This window comes from Pantherophis guttatus, chromosome 5, assembly GCF_059756535.1.
Source record: "Pantherophis guttatus breed Tessera chromosome 5, ASM5975653v1, whole genome shotgun sequence".
Classification (NCBI taxonomy): Eukaryota; Metazoa; Chordata; class Lepidosauria; order Squamata; family Colubridae; genus Pantherophis; species Pantherophis guttatus.
The window spans coordinates 70,905,829-70,925,806 of record NC_142067.1 but is presented as its reverse complement, the minus strand read 5'-3'; the positions used below and the strand labels follow the sequence as shown (position 1 = coordinate 70,925,806).

Below are 19,978 nucleotides of genomic sequence, written 5' to 3'. Positions count from 1 at the left end.
AGGTATGGTGTTCTTTGGATTCAACTCAGCATTCTCTCTCCTCCAAACACAACGAGTTGTGTTTCTACCAAACAGTTCTACTTTGGTTTCATCTGACCATATGACATTCTCCCAATACTCTTCTGGATCATCCAAATGCTCTCTAGCAAACTTCAGACGGGCCCGGACATGTACTGGCTTAAGCAGGGGGACACGTCTGGCATTGCAGGATCTGAGTCCTTGGCGGCGTAGTGTGTTACTGATAGTGATAGTTACTGATAGCCTTTGTTATGTTGGTCCCAGCTCTCTGCAGGTTATTCACTAGGTCTCCCCGTGTGGTTCTGGGATTTTTGCTCACCGTTCTTGTGATCATTTTGACCCCACGGGGTGAGATCTTGTGTGGAGCCCCAGATCGAGGGAGATTATCAATGACCTTGTATGTCTTCCATTTTCTAATTATTGCTCCCACGGTTGATTTCTTCACACCAAGCTGCTTGCCTATTGCAGATTCAATCTTCCCAGCCTGGTGCAGGTCTACAATTTTGTTTCTGGTGTCCTTCGACAGCTCTTTGGTCTTCACCATAGTGGAGTTTGGAGTGTGACTGTTTGAGGTTGTGGACAGGTGTCTTTTATACTGATAACAAGTTCAAACAGGTGCCATTAATACAGGTAATGAGTGGAGGACAGAGGAGCCTTTTAAAGAAGAAGTTACAGGTCTGTGAGAGCCAGAAATCTTGCTTCTTTGAAGGTGACCAAATACTTATTTTCCACCATAATTTGCAAATAAATTCTTTCCAAATCAGACAATATGATTGTCTGGATTTGTTTTCTCATTTTATCTCTCATAGTTGAGGTCTACCTATGATGTCAATTACAGGCCTCTCTCATCTTTTTAAGTGGGAGAACTTGCACAATTGGTGGCTGACTAAATACTTTTTTGCCCCACTGTATATCAATACAAGGATTACATAAGCTTGATTATTGCAACAACTATTAAGATTTCAGCTCCATCTAACTGAGAGAAGCAAGACACATTTTTCCAGATTCTCTGTGAACATAATGAAACTGCACAAGTAGGAGAAAATGGTCAGGTAGAACATAAAAACATGGAAGTTTTGAATATGTTCTGATTTATATTACCATAAAGTGCTGTATACTTAAGCCACTTGGGCAGAATAATTGAAAGTAAAGAGGTACAGGAATATAATAAATGAGTAGGTGGCATTTTTATATGGCTGCAATTTACATTGGCTGTTATTAAGCAAGTCTCTCTGTTATTAAGTGAATCACTTTGAGAATGAGATGGGTGGTAACTAAATTTAAATAAATAAAATAAACGTTATAGGGAATATTTCTTTTAATTATTGCTTCATTCAAAAAAATAATGTAACGAATAGATGAATTAACTTTCATGTTTATGGTGCGAAGGTTTGTTTATTTATTTATTTATTTATTTATTTATTTATTTATTTATTTATTTATTTATTTATTTATTTATTTATTTTATTCGATTTCTATACCGCCCTACTCCCGAAGGACTTAGGAATGTGGAAGGCTTAAAATATATTGCTATAAACTGATTAGTTCAGCTGTAAAGAGTTTGTTGTGGTAGTTTTTGATCATCATAGGAACATTAAAATGTTAATACTGATTAGTAAATAATTGGCTTTATAACTTTATTCTCTCCATGCAGGAACTTGTCTTGCCATAATTAGAATTAAGGAAATTTTGAAGTGTAATTCTTTTTGCAAAGTAAATGAAATGTACTAATTCTTCTAAATTAAATAAGAATTTAAAATTGGATGTCTCCCCCCCCCCCCGCCACACTTTACTGAAAAAATTCCTGTTATGCTTGAAAACACATTGCTGCATTTAGGGAAATTAATGCTGTTTTTAACCATTTTTTCTTATTTGTATTTTGTTCCATGGCAGAAACTCAACCTATTGTATGAAGGTATCCATTTCACTGACGGTGGGTGAAAATGACACTGGTCTGTGCTACAATTCAAAGATGAAATATTTAGAAAAAGCTGAACTTAGCAAAAGCAAAGAAATTTCATGCCCCGACATACAGGAATTTTTAATATTATATAGAGAGCCAGAAATCTTATGGTATAAGGTAAGAAATGTTAAAAATCTTCAACAAAATATTACACGTTTTCTTTTGCTCCATTTCTAGTATCTGAATTTTACTTATACATAGAATACACAGCTTCATAAGATTTTGAAAAGTGTACCGTATTTTCTGGCATATAAGACGACTTTTTAACACATGAAAATCTTCTCAAAAGTCGGGGGTCATCTTATACACCGGGTCTCATTCTCCCGTAACCAGGCAGACCAACCTGAAAGGCTCTGACGAGCCTTAAATGGCTCTGGCGATCCAAGCTCTGACGATCCCAGCTGAGTTGCCTGCTAATCAGGCAACTCAGCTGGGATCGCCAGAGCCATGTAAAAGGAAAAAAGTTTTCCCCCCCCCAGCTTGCTTACCTTAGCTGCTAGTTGCAACGCTTGCCTTGCTTCGCTTGCCTGAATCCATTCCATCAGCGAGCCACTCCCTGCCTGCAATCAAGCAGGCAGGGAGTTGTGGACTTCAACTCCCAAAATTCCTCAGCCAGCAAAACAAAGCTGGCTGAGGAATTCTGGGAGTTGAAGTCTACAAGTCTTAAAGTTGCCAAGGTTGGAGACCCCTGTTCTATTGGGTAAGTTTTTTTCCCCTTTGGGAGCTTTAAAAAAAATAGTTAATTGGGGTTTTTTTTTAGTTGTTCTTTCTTAGACCTAGCCATTTAAAGTTTAGGAAGTTTTAAATTTAGCTTTCATATAAAAATAAAAATAAAATAAAATAAAATAATATTTGTGCAGCTTTCTGAGATTTAGTGTGTTTCTGTAGTGTTTCACTCTAACTACACAAACACACAAAATCTCACAAAGAGATGTGAGAATTTTGTGTGTGTAAAGTGTGAAAGTTGTTTTTTTGGGCTTTTTGTGGCTGTGTGAGGTTCCTGCTTGTTGCAGGGGCCATTTTGGGTCTAGCACAACTGCTTTTACATTGTGGGTGAGCCAGTTGTGTTGTGTTGTGTGTGTGTAAAGTGTGAAAGTTGTTTTTTTGTGGTTTTTTGTGGCTGTGTGTGGTTCCTACATGTTGCAGGGGCCATTTTGGGTCTAGCACAGCTGCTTTTACATTGTGGGTGAGCCAGTTGATGTTTTTTAATTTTTATTTGGTGTGCGTTGGAAGAGGGGTAGTCTTATATGGCGAGTATAGCCCAAACCCTATATTTTAACAGGAAAAGTCGGGGGTCGTCTTATACGCCCAGTCGTCTTATACGGCGGAAAATACAGTAATTAGAAAAAGTTAACTGAAAAATGGGGAAATAACAGAAGCAATGTGATATTTGATGGACAAATTTCTAAATGCAATAGGTCATTTTTTTGGTTACTGAAAATGAAATGTCTCTATATTTTCAATTTTATACATAGCTAATGCATTCTTTATATATTACAAAATATGTTAACATTCAGTTATTCAGAAATTAGATAAAAGACACATTCATAATACATAGTGGCATAGTTCTTTAAAACCAAGGTATATTTTTCTAACAAGACGTTTCTGAACATAAATGAAAAAAAATCAAAAGATTAATAAGATAAATCATACTTTAGGTTTTAAAAGTGAGGCTGCAAGGATGGACACATTGTGATTTTTTATTTTAATAACTAATGTCTCAGGCCCTGGCTCCTGTAGATGGTATTTAACACTGTACTGTTGCACCCACAACATGCCTGACCCATAAATGAATGTGTCACCCTCTTTAAATATATACTTTTATCCAGTTGCCATACCCAAAGAAAGCTATTTTCTATGGAAGAGGAAACAATTGCATCATTTTAAATAAATAAATTTGCCTCATTCTCTTAATAAAAATAAAACAAAATCCCCAAAGAAAATGCTTTTTATTAGGGTTAGGATTAGGGCTAGGTCAGACCATGAGAAAACCTTAGAAGCAGATATGAACCACAGCAGCACAAGAAGAGCCACTAAAAAGGATCATGCAAACAAGTACAATACTATTGGAACTTAATGACTCAGCAATGAAAAAATAAACCATGGGAAGTTAAGCAATTCAAAAACAATGTAGCAGCCAATAACTATTTTATGAATGACTGTAGTATAGATTATGCTTCCTGTATTTCCTCTTCTTTCCTTCCTGATCTTCTATGGTCCTTCTTTCCCAATCATTAGTTTATACATTCCCTTTTTAATACTTCACACTTCTGATCAAGTAGACAGCAGTATACAAGCAAATAGGGTGGCTGGATAGCATATTGGTCAGAGTACTGCCTCTTGTCACAGGACGTCTTAATTATTTATGAAACATGTCTTACCCATGAAAAAGAGGCCAGCTGTTTTTTCCTATAATTGTTCTTCATGTGCCTCAGATTTTTTTTCATTTTTTTATTGATGAGATATTTGTGTTCATTTTATTGTTATTGAGAGTTATTGATGGTTCATAATATATGTATTTATGGGACCTGTTACATGTTTTACACCACATTAAAGCATTCCTGGCTATTCCATTAATCCTATTGTGGGATTTAGTTTAGTTAGTTTAGTTTAGTTTATTTGATTTGTATACCGCCCTACTCCCGAAGGACTCAGGGCGGTGAACAGCCAAACAATAAAATACATAGATACAAAAAATTTTAGGAGAAGCCCTAATTTAATATCTTTCTCTTGCATTTATGGCAACATAATAAGAAGCCAGAGAGCATGAAACCTCTACAGAAATGTTTGTGTAAAAAAGACAAAGGATTTGTGTGCATCCATATCACCTCATTCCATCCATGAGAAATTTTCTACTCAAAAATATTTTAAAATATATTTGTGTTTCGCAGAACTAAGAGTCTACCAATAGGAGAAAGAGTGTTTTCTCCATAAGGATATGTGAAGCAATTATATATTTCCATGAAGCAGTTTTTCTATTTCAGTGTTATAAGAATATGATTCCAGGGAAGAAAATTGAGAAATGGTGAAAAAGAAAATGAAGGATGAATAAGTCCTTATGTGGATGGGTATATTTTTCTTCCAAATGTGTTTGACGAAAAAGTTTTAAATGTGATCTAAAATAGTTTCCTGTCAAGTAATGCAATGAACTTTGTACTGATTTTGAGACTTTTTAAAAAAAGCTTTTAAGATTACAGGTTTTAAATCAAACTGATGTGTCAAATAAAAATACAAGGGCTATACTTACTAAAATACTGTAATTATCTTTGCACAGGAATGCCAAGTCACAACTTGGAGACCAAGTGTTTTGTTCAAAAAGGATACTCTTGTTATCCGGGAGGTTATAGAAGATGATATTGGAAATTACACTTGTGAATTAAAGTATGGACTCTTTTCTGTCAGAAGAACCACAGAATTAACTGTTACAGGTAATTAGAGGTTTTAAGTATATATTTTTGTTTTAGAACACAGCCTCTTTTCTTTTTATTGGTGTTTTAGCAATTCACAAAGGTGTCTGTTTTTTTTTTTTTAAACTAATATTTTTTGTACTATACAGTGACTGCAAGAATTTAGAACGGGTTAATTTTAAACCTATTTTGAAGAGTTGTTGGTAACTTTAAACTGTAGTAAAGAGAGTTTTGAAGGACAACATATCTATATGATATAACATGATTGAAGTGCATAACTGTTCACTACAACAGTTGTGCACTTGACTTTGGTTGTGTTCTTGTAGACGTTTCATTACCCAAACCAGGTAACATCATCAGTGCGTGTTACCTAGTTTGGGTAATGAAATGTCTGCAAGAAAACAACCAAGATTAGACAGCACTAAGAATCCCTCATTTCAAACCAGAAATACATAGGTATTTATAGGGTTGTATTCTCCTTTATTGGAACTATTGTAGTGCTTGATGAAATAATTTCGCCTTTATTGAATTGCTTTCCAATACTTGTGTGAAGATGAAAGAGAATCTTTATTTTAGTTCTGTTATCCTTTGAAGAAGCTAATTTAGTTGTTGAAAAAGTATTACTTACACAGTTATTGTTGTTAATATCCACCCCCACCCATATTTTAACTTTTACTTCTATTTATTTCAGCGAAACAGTGAGGATACAAATATATGTACATCTATTTTATTATATGACATTTCTGATTGTTACTTTCAATTTATTTTTAAATGATTAAGGGTTTAAGAACTAAAGTACATATAGTTTGTTATATAGAAAAGGGCTATTAATAAATCATGACCATGGACAGGCAAAAAAGAGGAAAATACAAAAGAAACCTTTCTCAGTCCTGGTAATTTAAGATTTGCATTAAGGACAGGCTCAAAAGTGTAGAATTGCTTCACTTTATGATCTATACACTTAGAATATAAAATCATAATGCTAGAAGGGACCATGGAAGTCTTCTAGACCAATTTCCTGTCCAAAGCAACAGTCCTTACACCACCCTGGACAAATGGCTATCCAATCTTTTCTTGAAAAATCTCCAGTGATAGAGCACCCACAATTCCAGAAGGCAACTTGTTCCAGTGATTAATCCTTCTCACTGTCAGGATACTAAAATCAGTGAAAGTGGGTGTTTTATTTTATTTAATTAATAATAAGCCCATGAAGAAAACTAAGTTGAAACTGGATAGTGGTTTATCAAAGATTGTTACTTTGGAACATCTGCTTAAAAAATTACATAGAGGAAGACAATCTTCCCTCTCAATCAAATGGGTGTTAGCAAGAAAATTGAAAAGTACTTGCTCTAGTAAACTTAGAAATGGTTATAGATAAAACAAGATGATAAAGTGAAAGTATGCATTTATTGAGATTTCTGCAGTGAAATACCATTTCTCTTTCAATAAATCTGATTAAAAAAAAATTAATGAGAATCTTGTTTGTGATTTGGCTGGAACTTGTGGCTATACAGGCCTTTTGATGAACCCTTGATCTATGTTTTATATTTTGTGTTAAGATTCGTCTATCTATGACAGCAGGTTTCCAAATAGTAGGCAGACGGGAAGTGTCATCACGTTTATTCATGCAATATGGTCTTTTCTCTATTTCAATGGCCTCTGATTATCCTGCCATAGAGATGTTCTATTTTTGCAACTGTTTTTGTGTTATTAAAATTAATATTATGTTCTGTTGTATTTATGTGTTGAACTAATGATGATGTGTGTATTGAGTTTTTGTGTTCCTCGATGCGCACACTCATTTTTCTGTTGGTCTGTCCAATATATGTTGATGGGCAGGAAGCACATGGGATTTCGTATATGCCTTGATCTTCTAATTCTATTTTGTCTTTAGGGTTTCTCAGAATGGACCATATCTTTCTATCTGTGCAAAATATGGTTTTGATGTTGTGTCTATACAGTACTTTGCTAATTTAATTTGAATAACAGATAAAACCATACACCCAAAGCCAAGCCAATAAACACAGACTGGGACTCCCAACCAATCAGAAAGAAAAGGTGGAGCCATCCCAGACTACCAGCACCAGATTTGAAATAGTAATGGCAATTACTGCAAAAGACCCCTCACATAAGCCTGATGATGGCAGATGAGATTCTGTCAAAACGTCGCTTCTACCCTTTTAGGGAAGAAACCCGAAATATTAACTGTACACACACACACACACACACACACATATATATCATATTTTATATATATATATCTGTCTTCTCAAGTTTTCGCGGGTGTGTGTATGTAAAAAGTTAAAATCTCAGGTGTTTTCCCACATGATTAAAAGTCTGTTAGTTGAAATGCTTAAAATCCTGGCTAAAATCCCAGCTTAAGATCCTCCAAAATCCCAACAAAACACTTTGTAAGGTTTTTTGAAACTCTGGCTAAAATCCTAACCAACACTTTAAAAGTTTTCTTTTTGGCAACGTTTCAACAAGCTCTCTAATTTGTCATCATCGGGCCCCTACTTTCAGTTTAGAAGCTGTTACCAGCTTCTGATTTTGGAGGATCTTAAACTGGGATTTTAGCCAGGATTTTAAGCATTTCAACTAACAGACTTTTAATGACGCGGGAAAACACCCAAAATTTTAACTTTTTACATATGTGTGTGTGTGTGTGTGTGTGTGTGTGTGTAGATGGAGAATTTGTTGTGGATTTTTTTGTTCATAAATTGTGATTTATTTCTTGTATAGCTGTGGGAGAGTTTTTCAAATGACTTTTGCGTAGTCTAAACCCTATAAATGCACAATAATGTGTCTCACCACCAGTTGTTGATCCCAGCAGCTGTTCAGTCACTTGCAGCTTTTCAGGTTCTTTGCTCTTGCCCTGCTTGTAGGTCCCTTCCTTTTGCCCATCACAAAAACTTTAGTGACATAGGCTGAACTTTCCTGATACCTTTTATTTAAGTTTTCTGCTTTCTTCTCTAATCTTTAAATTGCTGCTTAGGAGACTCACATTTTACTCTTTCCTTTATGAAAAGTCTTCTGTCATTTGTTTCAGTCACTGGTGCCAATAACCTTGTTGAAAGTTGAAGTGTTCTGTGAAGTGTTCATTCCCAAGAGTTGACAATTGACCTGAACAATAATTAGTGAAGCAGCTTTTGGAACTGTAATAGAGATGAGGTTTCTTTACAAGAAACACCTCACAAGGAAGGTAAAACATGCTTTAGGAGGAGAGTCAAACAACATGCACTCTCTGCCTGTATACTTGGACAGAAAAACAGAAGGCAGTGACCTCAGATTATTTTAGATAGAACTGTAGACAAGGAGGGTATACAGAATAAGCCCCTAGCTGTCTCTGTATATCCTACTTTTACTTTTGTGATCATTATGTTATGAAGTGCTAAAGACTCAGTCCATTAGCTCTGGATTTCCAAGAACAATATGATCTTCCCTGAAAAATGTATACAGTTCTGGGATATTTAGTGCAGAAATAATTAAGATTTTAGTTAAGCAACTTAATATGTTATAAGTAGAAAATGATTTTAAAGTTCTTACAAGTTAAATCCAACTTTATCAAACTGTGATTTATTGTTTCAAGGTATCACATTTTATTTTTCCTCATTACAGTTATCGTTAGGAAATGGTTATTGCCTAATTGGTGGGCCAGGAAATATATAAGCCAACATTGTATGTTTGTATTATGTGAATGTATTACGTAGCTTTAAGAACTGTGCTGAGTCATTCTGCATCCTGATTGGCTGAGCTCTGTAGCAAATGTCTGTTATTCACAATTACTCTCAAAACGTTTCCATGCATAAAACTCTAATGGTACTCTGCTTTATAAACCACAACTTCGGGTGTAACTCAACAACATCCTTAACATTGGTTATGGGCCCAGAGCCATCCAGAGCCACCCAGAGTTACCCAGAGTTATCCAGAAATATCTAGAGCACTGAGAGTTGATGTGAATGATACAGTAATTTATTCAGACAGCTGTGTTTGTTATTAAGTATCCAAGTGAAGATGGCACAAGAACAGTCATCCAGTATATCCATGATAACTCGGTTGGACAGAACAAACTATGTTTCCTGATCTATGAAATGCCACCTGCTGTTGCATAGGGAAGGACTATGGGATGTAGTTAATAATCCACTGGATGTAACTGCATGGAATCCAGATAATGATGAAGATGAGAAGAAATTAGCCAAAATTACTCGGGATAACGAATGAGCTCTTTGTATAATTGGACTGACACTGAGTGACCAGCAGCTAGTCCATATTCGTGGTGAAGATTCTGCTGCTAGGTGTTGGAATAATTTGAAGAGAATATATGTTTGTGATAGTGTGGGTGCTCATATACATTTTACACGTAAACTGTTTAAAACCTGTCTTCTTAAATGAGGAGATATGTTAGCTCATTTGGAGTTTATGACAAGAACTTTTCAAGAGCTATGTGAGAAGGAACTTATTTTTTCAGAATTGCAACAGGTTTACATTATTCTTTCTTCTTTGGATGAAAGTTATGATGATTATGTTTCTTCATTGGAGGTTTTGACCAGAGATGAACTAACATAGACTGGCATAACCGGAAGATTGTTGGAAGAATCCAGAAGAAGGAAAGACAGAGAACAATTAAGAGAGAGACAACCACAGGAAGAAAAATTGTCTTCAATTGCCTACATTGTTAAAAGATGTTTTTCTTGTGGGTCTAAGAGTCATATAGCTAAATATTGTATTAAGGGAAAGAAAATGACTGTTGGTGATCAAAAGAGAACCAAAAAGAATGTTAATTTAGCTATATCAAGTTCTACAAATGTTAACCATGATTTGTGGGTAGTTGATAGTGGTGCATCACAATCCATCACTAGAAATAAACTGAATAATAGCAAACAACATGTTACATTAGCCAATGGATGGAGAATGAAAGTAGCTGGAGAAGGTATTGCACATTGTTCATTTATTACCAAACAATTACCAATGTTGTATATACCTAGACTGAAATTCAACTTGTTATCTGTTAAATCATTATTACAGGTTGGGTTTGTAGTAACCTTTAGAGGAGATGAATGCTTAATCGAAAAGGATGGAAAACGTGTTACTGCAATGTTAGAAAATGATTTATTTGTATTAAGAGATAACCCAGCAATAGTGGCTAATACTAACTCAGTTTATGATAATAAGAAGCCACATGTGAATTTTAAGGTATTGAAAAAGACAGTAGAATTATCTGAAGGGATAAAGTTAAAACCATGTACTAAATATCTGAACTGTAATGCCTGTAATCAGGAGAAAAGCAAAGTAACCCCAGCAAACCGAGTCAATGGATTCAAAACCAAAAGACCATTAGAAGTGGTGTTTGCTGATCTAATTGGACCTAAACAACCCAGTTTAGGGGGAGCCTGCTATATACTAAGCATTGTTGATCATTTCTCTAGATATGGTTTCTGTTACTTGATGAAAACAAAACCTGAAACATTTCAGCGTATTAACAACTGGCTAAGTTTGTAGAGAGAAAACAGAAACATAAAGTAGTTTGCTTGATAACAGACAACGGTACTGAGTTTATTAATCTAAGGTTAGAAAATATGTTGCAGGAGGCAGGTATTGAGCATAAACGTTCTGCCCCGTATAGACCACAACACAACGCATATGTAGAATGCAGAGATCAAACACTGCAAGCTATGTCTAGAGCTATGTTAGCAGATTCTTGTTTGCCAGAAACTCTATGGGGTGAAGCCATAATGTGTGCTAACCATGTTGTAAACAACATAGTAAATTCATCTACTGGTGAATTACCATTTAAACTATGGCATGGTAGAAAACCTAATCTTAGTTATTTGCATAGATTTGGTGCTCCTGCTTGGATTCATATTCCCTCTCCATTAAGACGAAAAGGACAATAGAGAGCTAGAAAAATGTTTTTTGTAGGATATGAATCGAACCACAGATCATTTAGATTCTGGGCGCCAGGAACCACTAGTATCTATTGTAGCACTAGTGCAAAATTCCTGGAGCATTTAGGTTGGGATAAGCTTGAGCAAGCTTATCTACAGAAATGATGATAATGTTATTATTGATAATCAAATGTTCAATAATACCCCTGATGAAGATGATATAGATAATGTAGAATCTACTGTAAAAGAAGAAGAAGGCTTAGGGGAGGAGTCAGATGAAATACCAGTTATGAGTCCTATATTGCCTAGAAGATCTATTCAGGTAAGAAATCTGCCCAACAGGTATCAAGCAAGTATGGTTTGTCAAGTAAATGTAGAACCTTCCAATTATGATGATATCAAAATGTATCCTGAAAAGGATTGAATGGCATGGAAGGAGGCTATGAATAGAGAACTCAAATCTTTAACAGAGTTAGATGTATATGAAAATGTTCAGTTACCACCAGGAGAAAGGTTAATAGGTTGTAAATGGGTTTATAAGCTAAAGACAGGTGTTGATGGAACTGTAACCCATAAAGCATGTTTAGTTGCTCAAGGTTTCGTGCAGTCTGAAAGAGACTACAAAGAAGTTTTTGCTCCCAGTTTAAGAGCAACCACATTGAGAACAATGCTAGTGTGGGCAGCGAATAATAACTATCAGATTACTCATATAGATGCTGAGACAGCATATTTACATACACCTTTACGTCACAACATTTATATGAAGAAGCTGTTAGGTGTGAGAACAGATGAGCGAACTGATTGCTGGAAATTAAAAAAGAGCCTTTATGGTTTGAAGCAATCAGGGTTTGAGTGGAATAAGTGTGTAGTTAAAGAACTGAATGCTATGGGGTTTTTGGAAGGTGTAGCAGACAAATGTCTCTTTAAATGGGAGAAAGATGGTTTGATTTCATTTTTACTCTTGTTTACAGACGACATTGCTATCATAACGAAGACTGAACAGGAAGCAATAGAAATTATTAATTTGTTACAGGATAAGTTTCGGATAAGAAATCTAGGTAATATTAAACATTATTTAGGTCTTGATATTAAAAGAACTGCTAGAGGGTATAAACTGTTTCAATCTAGCAAGATTAGCCAAGTGTTAAAGCGCTATAATATGGAGTTATGTAAGCCAGCAAGAACTCCTATGAGTCAGGATTTCAAACATAGAGATATACAAAGTCCTGTATTTAGCAAAGAAATTTATCAATCTTTAATAGGAAGTCTATCGTATATCAATAATTGGTCGAGGCCAGATATTTCCTATTATGTTAATCAATTAGCAAGATATAACGCAGAACCAACAGAGAGGCATTGGCAAGCTGCAAAGCGAATATTAAGATACTTAAAACTAACAATGCATTACGCGTTATATTTAGAACCTAACTGTGATCTGATACTGACTGCATATGCTGATGCTAGTTTCGCTACTGATTTATCTACAAGAAAATCTACATCAGGTATTGCAATAATGTTAGGGAATTCGTTAATTGGATGGAAATCGATCAGGCAGAAGCATATTAGTTTATCCACCATAGAGGCGGAATTTTCTTGTTTGTCGTTAATGTGCACAGACCTAATATATTACAAACAACTAATGATAGATATCGGCTTAACTGTGAATTATCCATTGTAGTTTTTGAAGACAACCAAGCCGCTATACAAATGGCAACTAATTTGGCTGTGAAGACGAGGTCTAAATATACTGACATTAGATATTTAAATGTACGGCAGAGTATACAGAGCAATATGATAAAATTGGAATATGGTATGTCGGAGAACAATATTGCTGACAATTTTTTACCAAAGCGCAAAGTGCGATCAAACATAGGACATGTTGTGAGAGTTACAGGTTAAGATTGTGAACCATTATATATTGTCCTGTCCAAAGGGGAGTATGTTAGGAAATGGTTATTGCCTAATTGGTTGGGCAGGAAATATATAAGCCAACATTGTATGTTTGTATTATGTGAATGTATTATGTAGCTTTAAGAACTGTGCTGAGTCATTTTGCATTCTGATTGGCTGAGCTTTGTAGCAAATGTATTTAAGGAGAGCTAAATTATGGTTAGTGTGGACACTACACCATTTTTACCTGCTGCTACGCTGTAATTCTTTTTGATCTCTCTATGGTCAATTGTTTGATCATGATTATTTATTTACTGCTTTCTGATATTTATTGAACTGTTTTTATATTGTTCCTGATTGTTCCTTGTATTTTTCTACAAACTGGTAAGAAGATTTTATATCCCTGGATTGATCTTATATTGCACTTTATATGGCTAAGACTTGGATTGTTAAAGGACTATGATTTTACTTTTCCCTAAAAGTAAAATACTATAAAACCCAGTTTGGCTGTATGTTATTCACAATTACTCTCAAAACGTTTCCATGCATAAAACTCTAATGGTACTCTGCTTTATAAACCACAACTTCGGGTGTAACTCAACAATATCCTTAACAGTTATGATAATTGTTTCTTGAGTAAGAATGCCCTTTACACTAATAATGTAATTTATTAACAACCAAGACAAATCTTAGGCAACCTGAATGTGCTTTCAATATATTTATATTAAAGATAGATTGACAGTACATTGCTTCAGACAACTAATAATATATCATCAGGAAGATACATCCAGAAAAAAGTAATGAAATTTCCATTTGCAACAGCTATTTTTTAAATTAGAATTAGAATTTTTTTTGAAAAAGTTTTATTAAACAGTTTTTTTAAAACAACACAGATGTTTACATCTTCTTTTCAACATCGTCACATCAGTAATCCATATTTATACATTTTCTCTTTCTTTTTCTTATCTTAATATATCTTTTATATCTTTTATACATATATTTCTAGTATATCATATATATACCGTTATAATATATTCTATTATTCTAATTATTTTATTTACATATGACATAAACATGAATCTTATTTCCTTTCCACAATTTTTATATCTTCCCATTTATTTCTATATTTCTCCACCTACTTTAGCCATTATTTAGTCTTCCTTTGTTCCCCCTTTTCCCCCCTTTCCTCCAACCATTTATACCATTTCTCCCAGACTAAGTAATATTCTGTTTCATCTTTTTCTTGAATCTCCTTTGTGAGCTTATTCATTTCCGCACGCTCCGTAATTTTTCTAATCACATTGTCTTCTGATGGTATATCATTGTTTTTCCAGTTTTGGGCAAAAACTATTTGTGCTGCTGTAAGTATTTTATTTCTTTTTCATATGACCCAGTAATTATTCCCAGTAGGAAAATTTCTGGCCTCATTTCTATTTGTTGATTTATAATTTCTTCTATTTGTGTTTTAATTATTTGCCAAAATTGTTTTGCCTTATGGCAAGACCACCATATGTGATAATAAGTTCCTTTTTGGTGTTTACATTTCCAGCATAATGGAGAAGTATTTGGAAACATCTTTGCCAATCTGGCAGGTGGGAGATGCCACCTATAAAACATTTTTTATATATTTTCTTTATAGGGTACAGACATTGTTAGTTTGTAATTTATATTCCATAATTTCCCCCATTTATATAATTCAATATTGTATCCAAAATTTTTCAGCCAAATTATCATGTTTTCTTTGACTACTTCTTCTTCCAATTTGTATCTTAATAAATAGTTGTAATTTTTTTTTTATCAATTTGTACTCTGTTCCATGGAGAATTTTATCTAATTCATATGTTTCCTTTTGGAATCCAAATTGTGCCAAATCTGTCTTGTATCTAGATTTTATTTGTATATACGGCCACCAATCAATATCTGTACCCTGTTCTTTCAATTCCTGTCTTGTTCTTAATTCCCCTTGATTATTTAACAAATCTTTGTGAATTTTCATTTTACCAATATCTAGAGCATTTGGGTAAATTTGTGCCTCCATAGTGGATAACCATTCCGGAATTTTATCATAATGGTTCTTTTTTATCCCTGCCATGTCTGTAGCAATGCTTCCCTAATTAAATGTCTTTGAAAATATCTGTGCTGTCTACTTTTTCCCTCCCACAGGAAACCAGGCCACCCTCTTTGTTGGTCATACCCCTCTAATATTAATATTCTTATATTTTTCAGTTCCATCCAATCCTTAATCCATATCAATGAGGTTGCTTTGTAATAGATTTCCCAGTCTGGGAGTGCTAATCCTCCTCTCTCCCTAATGTCTTGTAAATGTTTTATTTTAATCCTTGCTTTCTTCCCCTTCCAAATAAAATTCACTATAAATTTGTTAAAATCTTTTTTTTTTAATTCCCCAATCTTATAGGTATCACTTGGAATAAAAATAACATTCTTGGTAACACATTCATTTTGATTGAGGCTATCTTCCCTAGAAATGATAACTGTAATTTGCTCCAAATTTCTAAATCTTTCTTTATCTGTCTTGTTAATTTATTGTAATTGTCTTCTCTAATCGATGATCCTTTATTTGTTAGCCATAGTCCTAGATATATATTTTTTTGTCATTTGTATACCCATAAGAGGTCTAACAAATGCTTATATGATAAAGAAAAATAAAAACAAACAACAAGAATGAGACAATCTGCTAAAAGAGCTCAAAGAATGCAAATCTGACCTATAGAAGGACCGTCAAAATAAAATGATCAAAGGAATAATAATTAATAATAATAATAATAATAATAATAATAATAATAATAATAATAATAATAATAATAATAATAATAATAATAATAATAATTTATTTCTATACCGCCCTTCTCCCAAAGGACTCAGGGCGGTGTACAGCCTATTTAAAAACAGAATAGACATCAATTTAAAATAATTTTAAAATATTAAATAAATTTGGCTTAATTTAAAACCCCAAAAATTTAAAGCATCCAATTTAAAATTTTGTTGCTAACCCAGCCTGGCGGAACAACAGGGTCTTGAGTGCGCAGCGAAATACCCAGAGGTCAGAAATCTTACGAATTTCCGGGGGCAGTTCATTCCACAGGGCTGGGTCTCCCACAGAGAAAGCCCTCCCCTTGGGTGTCACCAGCCAACATGACTTGGCCGATGGCACCCTGAGGAGACCCTCTCTGTGGGAGCGGAGTGGCCGGTGGGAGGCTATTGGTGGCAGAAGACGGTCTCGAAGGTACCCGGGTCCTATGCCATGGAGCGCTTTAAAGGTGGTGACCAACACCTTGAATCGCACCTGGAAGACCACTGGGAGCCAGTGCAGCTCGCGCAGGAGGGGTGTCACGTGGGCGCAACGGGTTGCACCCATAACCACCCGTGTGGCCGCATTCTGGACCAGTTGGAGCCTCCAAGTGCTCTTCAAGGGGAGCCCCATGTAGAGAGCATTACAATAGTCCAACCGGGAGGTAACAAGGGCGTGAGTGACTGTGTGCAGGGCGTCCCGGTCCAGAAAGGGCTGCAACTGGTGAATCAGGCGAACCTGATAAAAGCCCCCCCTGGCCACGGCCATCATATGCTCTTCTAAAGACAGCCATGCATCCAGGAGGACACCCAGATTGCGAGCCCTCTCTGTGGGGGGCAAAGATTCGCCCCCAATAGTCAGCAATGGCACCTGCTGACTATATCGGGACGCCGGAAGCCACAACCACTCGGTCTTGGAAAGGTTGAGTCTGAGCCTGTTCCTCCCCATCCAGACCTGCACAGCCTCCAGGCAGCGAGACATCACATCAAGGGCATCATTGGGGTGGTCTGGGGTGGAGATGTACAGCTGAGTGTCGTCAGCGTACAGATGACACTTCACCCCAAAACCACAGATGATCTCACCCAGCGGCTTCACATAAATGTTGAACAGGAGGGGCAAGAGGACCGACCCTTGTGGCACACCCCATGCGAGACACCTCGAGGTCGACCTCTGTCCCCCTGCCAACACAAACTGTGAGCGGTCGGAGAGGAAGGAGGAGAACCACCGCAGAATGGTGCCCCCTATTCCTAACCCCCTCAACCGCTGCAGCATGATACCATGGTCGATGGTATCAAAAGCTGCTGAGAGATCTAATAGGACTAGGACAGAGGAGCAACCCCTGTCCCGAGCCCTCCAGAGATCATCCACCAACGCGACCAATGCCGTTTCTGTGCTGTACCCCTGCCTGAAGCCCAACTGGCATGGGTCCAGATAGATAGCTTCATCCAGGTGTCAGGGAAGCTGTCGTGCCACCACGCTCTCAACAACCTTCGCCACAAAATGAAGGTTGGAGACCGGACGATAGTTGGCTAATTCAGCTGGGTCCAGGGAAGGCTTCTTGAGGAGGGGCCTCACTACCGCCTCTTTCAAGGCAGCAGGAAAGGCACCCTCGCTCAGAGAAGCAGTTATAATCCCCTGGAGCCAGCCTCGTGTAACCTCCCGGGAGGCCACTACCAACCAGGAGGGACACGGGTCCAATAAACACATGGCGGCACTAATCTTACCCAGAACCCTGTCCACATCCTCAGGAGCCACAGGATCAAACTCCTCCCAGATAACATTCTCAAGACCTGCCCTCATCTCCTCCTGCGGACTCATCCAATCGGAGTCCAAGCCATCCTGAATCTGAGTGACTTTATCGTGCAGGAATTGCACAAAATCCTCAGCACGACCCTGCAAGGGATCTTCCCGCACTCCCCCCCGAAGAAGGGAGTGGGTCACCCTAAACAGGGCGGCTGGGCGGTTCTCTGCAGATGCGATAAGAGCAGAAAAATGGTTAGATTTTGCCGCTTTTATCACCACTAGGTAGGTCTTGATATAAGACCTCACCTGTGTCCAGTCGGGATCGGATTGACTAGTCCTCCAAATGCTCTCTAGGCGTCTTTTCTGACGCTTCATCTCTCTCAGCTCCTCAGAGAACCAAGGAGCCAATTGAGATTGGCATCGGGTCAGAGGCCGCAAAGGCATGATGCGGTCCAAAGCTCCAGCGGCCGCCCTTTCCCAGGCGGCCACCAGCTCTTCAGTCGAGTCATGTGTCAGAGTCTCAGGAAATGGCCCAAGCTCCATCAGGAACCTTTTGGGGTCCATCAGGCACCTGGGATGGAACCATCTGGTCGGTTCTGTCTCCCTGCGGTGGGGGAAAGCATAAGAAAGTCCAAGTGGAGGAGCGAATGATCTGTCCATGACAAGGGTTTGATGTCTAGGTCCCCTCTACCAAGATCATTCAACCACTGACCAGAGATAAAAATCAAGTCCAGAGTGTGTCCCCCTATGTGAGTGGGGCCTTGAACTACCTGGGTCAGGTCCATGGCCATCATGGAAGCCATGAACTCCCGAGCCACCTCTGACGCCTCACCCACAGATGGAAGGTTGAAATCCCCCATGACAATAAGTCTGGGGGTATCAACCGCCACTCCAGCAATGACGTCGAGTAGCTCGGGCAGGGTCGCTGCCACGTGGCAGGGAGCCAGGTATGTGGTCAGCAAACCCATCTGCACCCCACGGCCCCACTTCACACAAAGGGACTCACATCCGGCTATCTAAGGAACAGTGGTCTCCCTCGGACAAAGACTTTCCCTAATAATCACCACCACTCCCCCACTCCTCCCCTGGGCCCTTGGCTGATGAAATGCATGGAAACCTGGCGGGCACATTTCGATGAGGGGGACCCCCCTCTTGGCCCAACCAGGTCTCCGTAATACCTGCCAGGTCCGCACCCCCCTCCGAAATAAGATCACAAATGAGGGGGGCTTTATTAACTACCAACCTGGCATTATACAACATCAGCCGCGGACCCTGGGCCTGAAACTCTGTGCAACCCAGGACACGAGTTGCGCATTGGGGGCCGGAGTGCGCAATCGCTCGGAGACAGCGCATGCGCATCCCCAACATTTGATGTGGCCCCCTGCGTCTGCCATACCTGCCCCTCCCATTTATCACATTGATGGAACTGCCCTTTTTTTCGCCACCCGGAGCCCCAGTTAGATTACCCTTCTCACCTCCTCCGCTGCGCCCAACCAACCCACCACCCCGCACAGTAGCTATATGGACCACCCCGGTCCATCTTTACAGCCCCCTCCCCCCTTCCTGGGTCCCCTTAAAAACCCCTCCCCCCTCCCAAACCCTTTTAAAATACAAGATGAAAATTTAACTAAAAAATCCCACAACCTCCTCCTCGCTGCATGCTGGGTTCCAAGACCCTTCATCGAGGTGGGCCCTCGATAGCGTAGAGGGCCAAATCTGTGAGAGGGGGGAATCTCGCAGACCAAGAAGTTCAGTCCTAGAATACATCTGGGGGACTGTAATGATGATAGATAGGCTGACATAGTTCGGGAACCTCAAAAGAAGAAACTTCATCGGCTGATGACAAAGTCCAGGGAGAGACGTAACAAGCGATGGAACAAAAGCCCTCCCATTGCCCTCTCACTGCAATGTGGGGGAATCTGACAAGTCAAGGACCACATGGACTGCTCTCTCACACCAGTCATGTTGGGAGAACTAAAACCCCAGTCCTGTTGCCGGCAGGCAAGTTCCATCAGTCTGGTACATCATCCCTGGTACTTCTGGAGGGGGGGCAGAGCAGAACACCCAAAGGCAAGACAGACAATTCCATGCCGAAGACATGTCCAGATGGAACAAATGACAAAGACCGGCTTTTCACACCCCCACCAACCGCATCCCCAAAGTAAAACCTGGGGAGGGGCGGTGGGAGGAAACTTCAGGAGACCCCCATCTGCCATGTTGACCCACTGTCCGGCGGCCCCAACTCCTCCGACCACCAGAGGGC

General features: G+C 38.2%; 1 protein-coding gene across 2 annotated transcripts in view; it reads left to right on the top strand.

Annotated features, from left to right (window-relative positions):
- Positions 1–19,978, top strand: part of IL1RAPL1 (interleukin 1 receptor accessory protein like 1) — a 2,053,286-nt gene that overhangs the window by 1,110,732 nt on the left and 922,576 nt on the right. For both annotated transcript variants that reach the window (XM_087895235.1, XM_087895234.1), the window contains exons 4-5: positions 1,912–2,098; positions 5,256–5,409. In XM_087895235.1, coding sequence (XP_087751361.1) covers positions 1,912–2,098; positions 5,256–5,409 — 341 coding nt within the window. The remainder of the gene's footprint in view (positions 1–1,911; positions 2,099–5,255; positions 5,410–19,978) is intronic.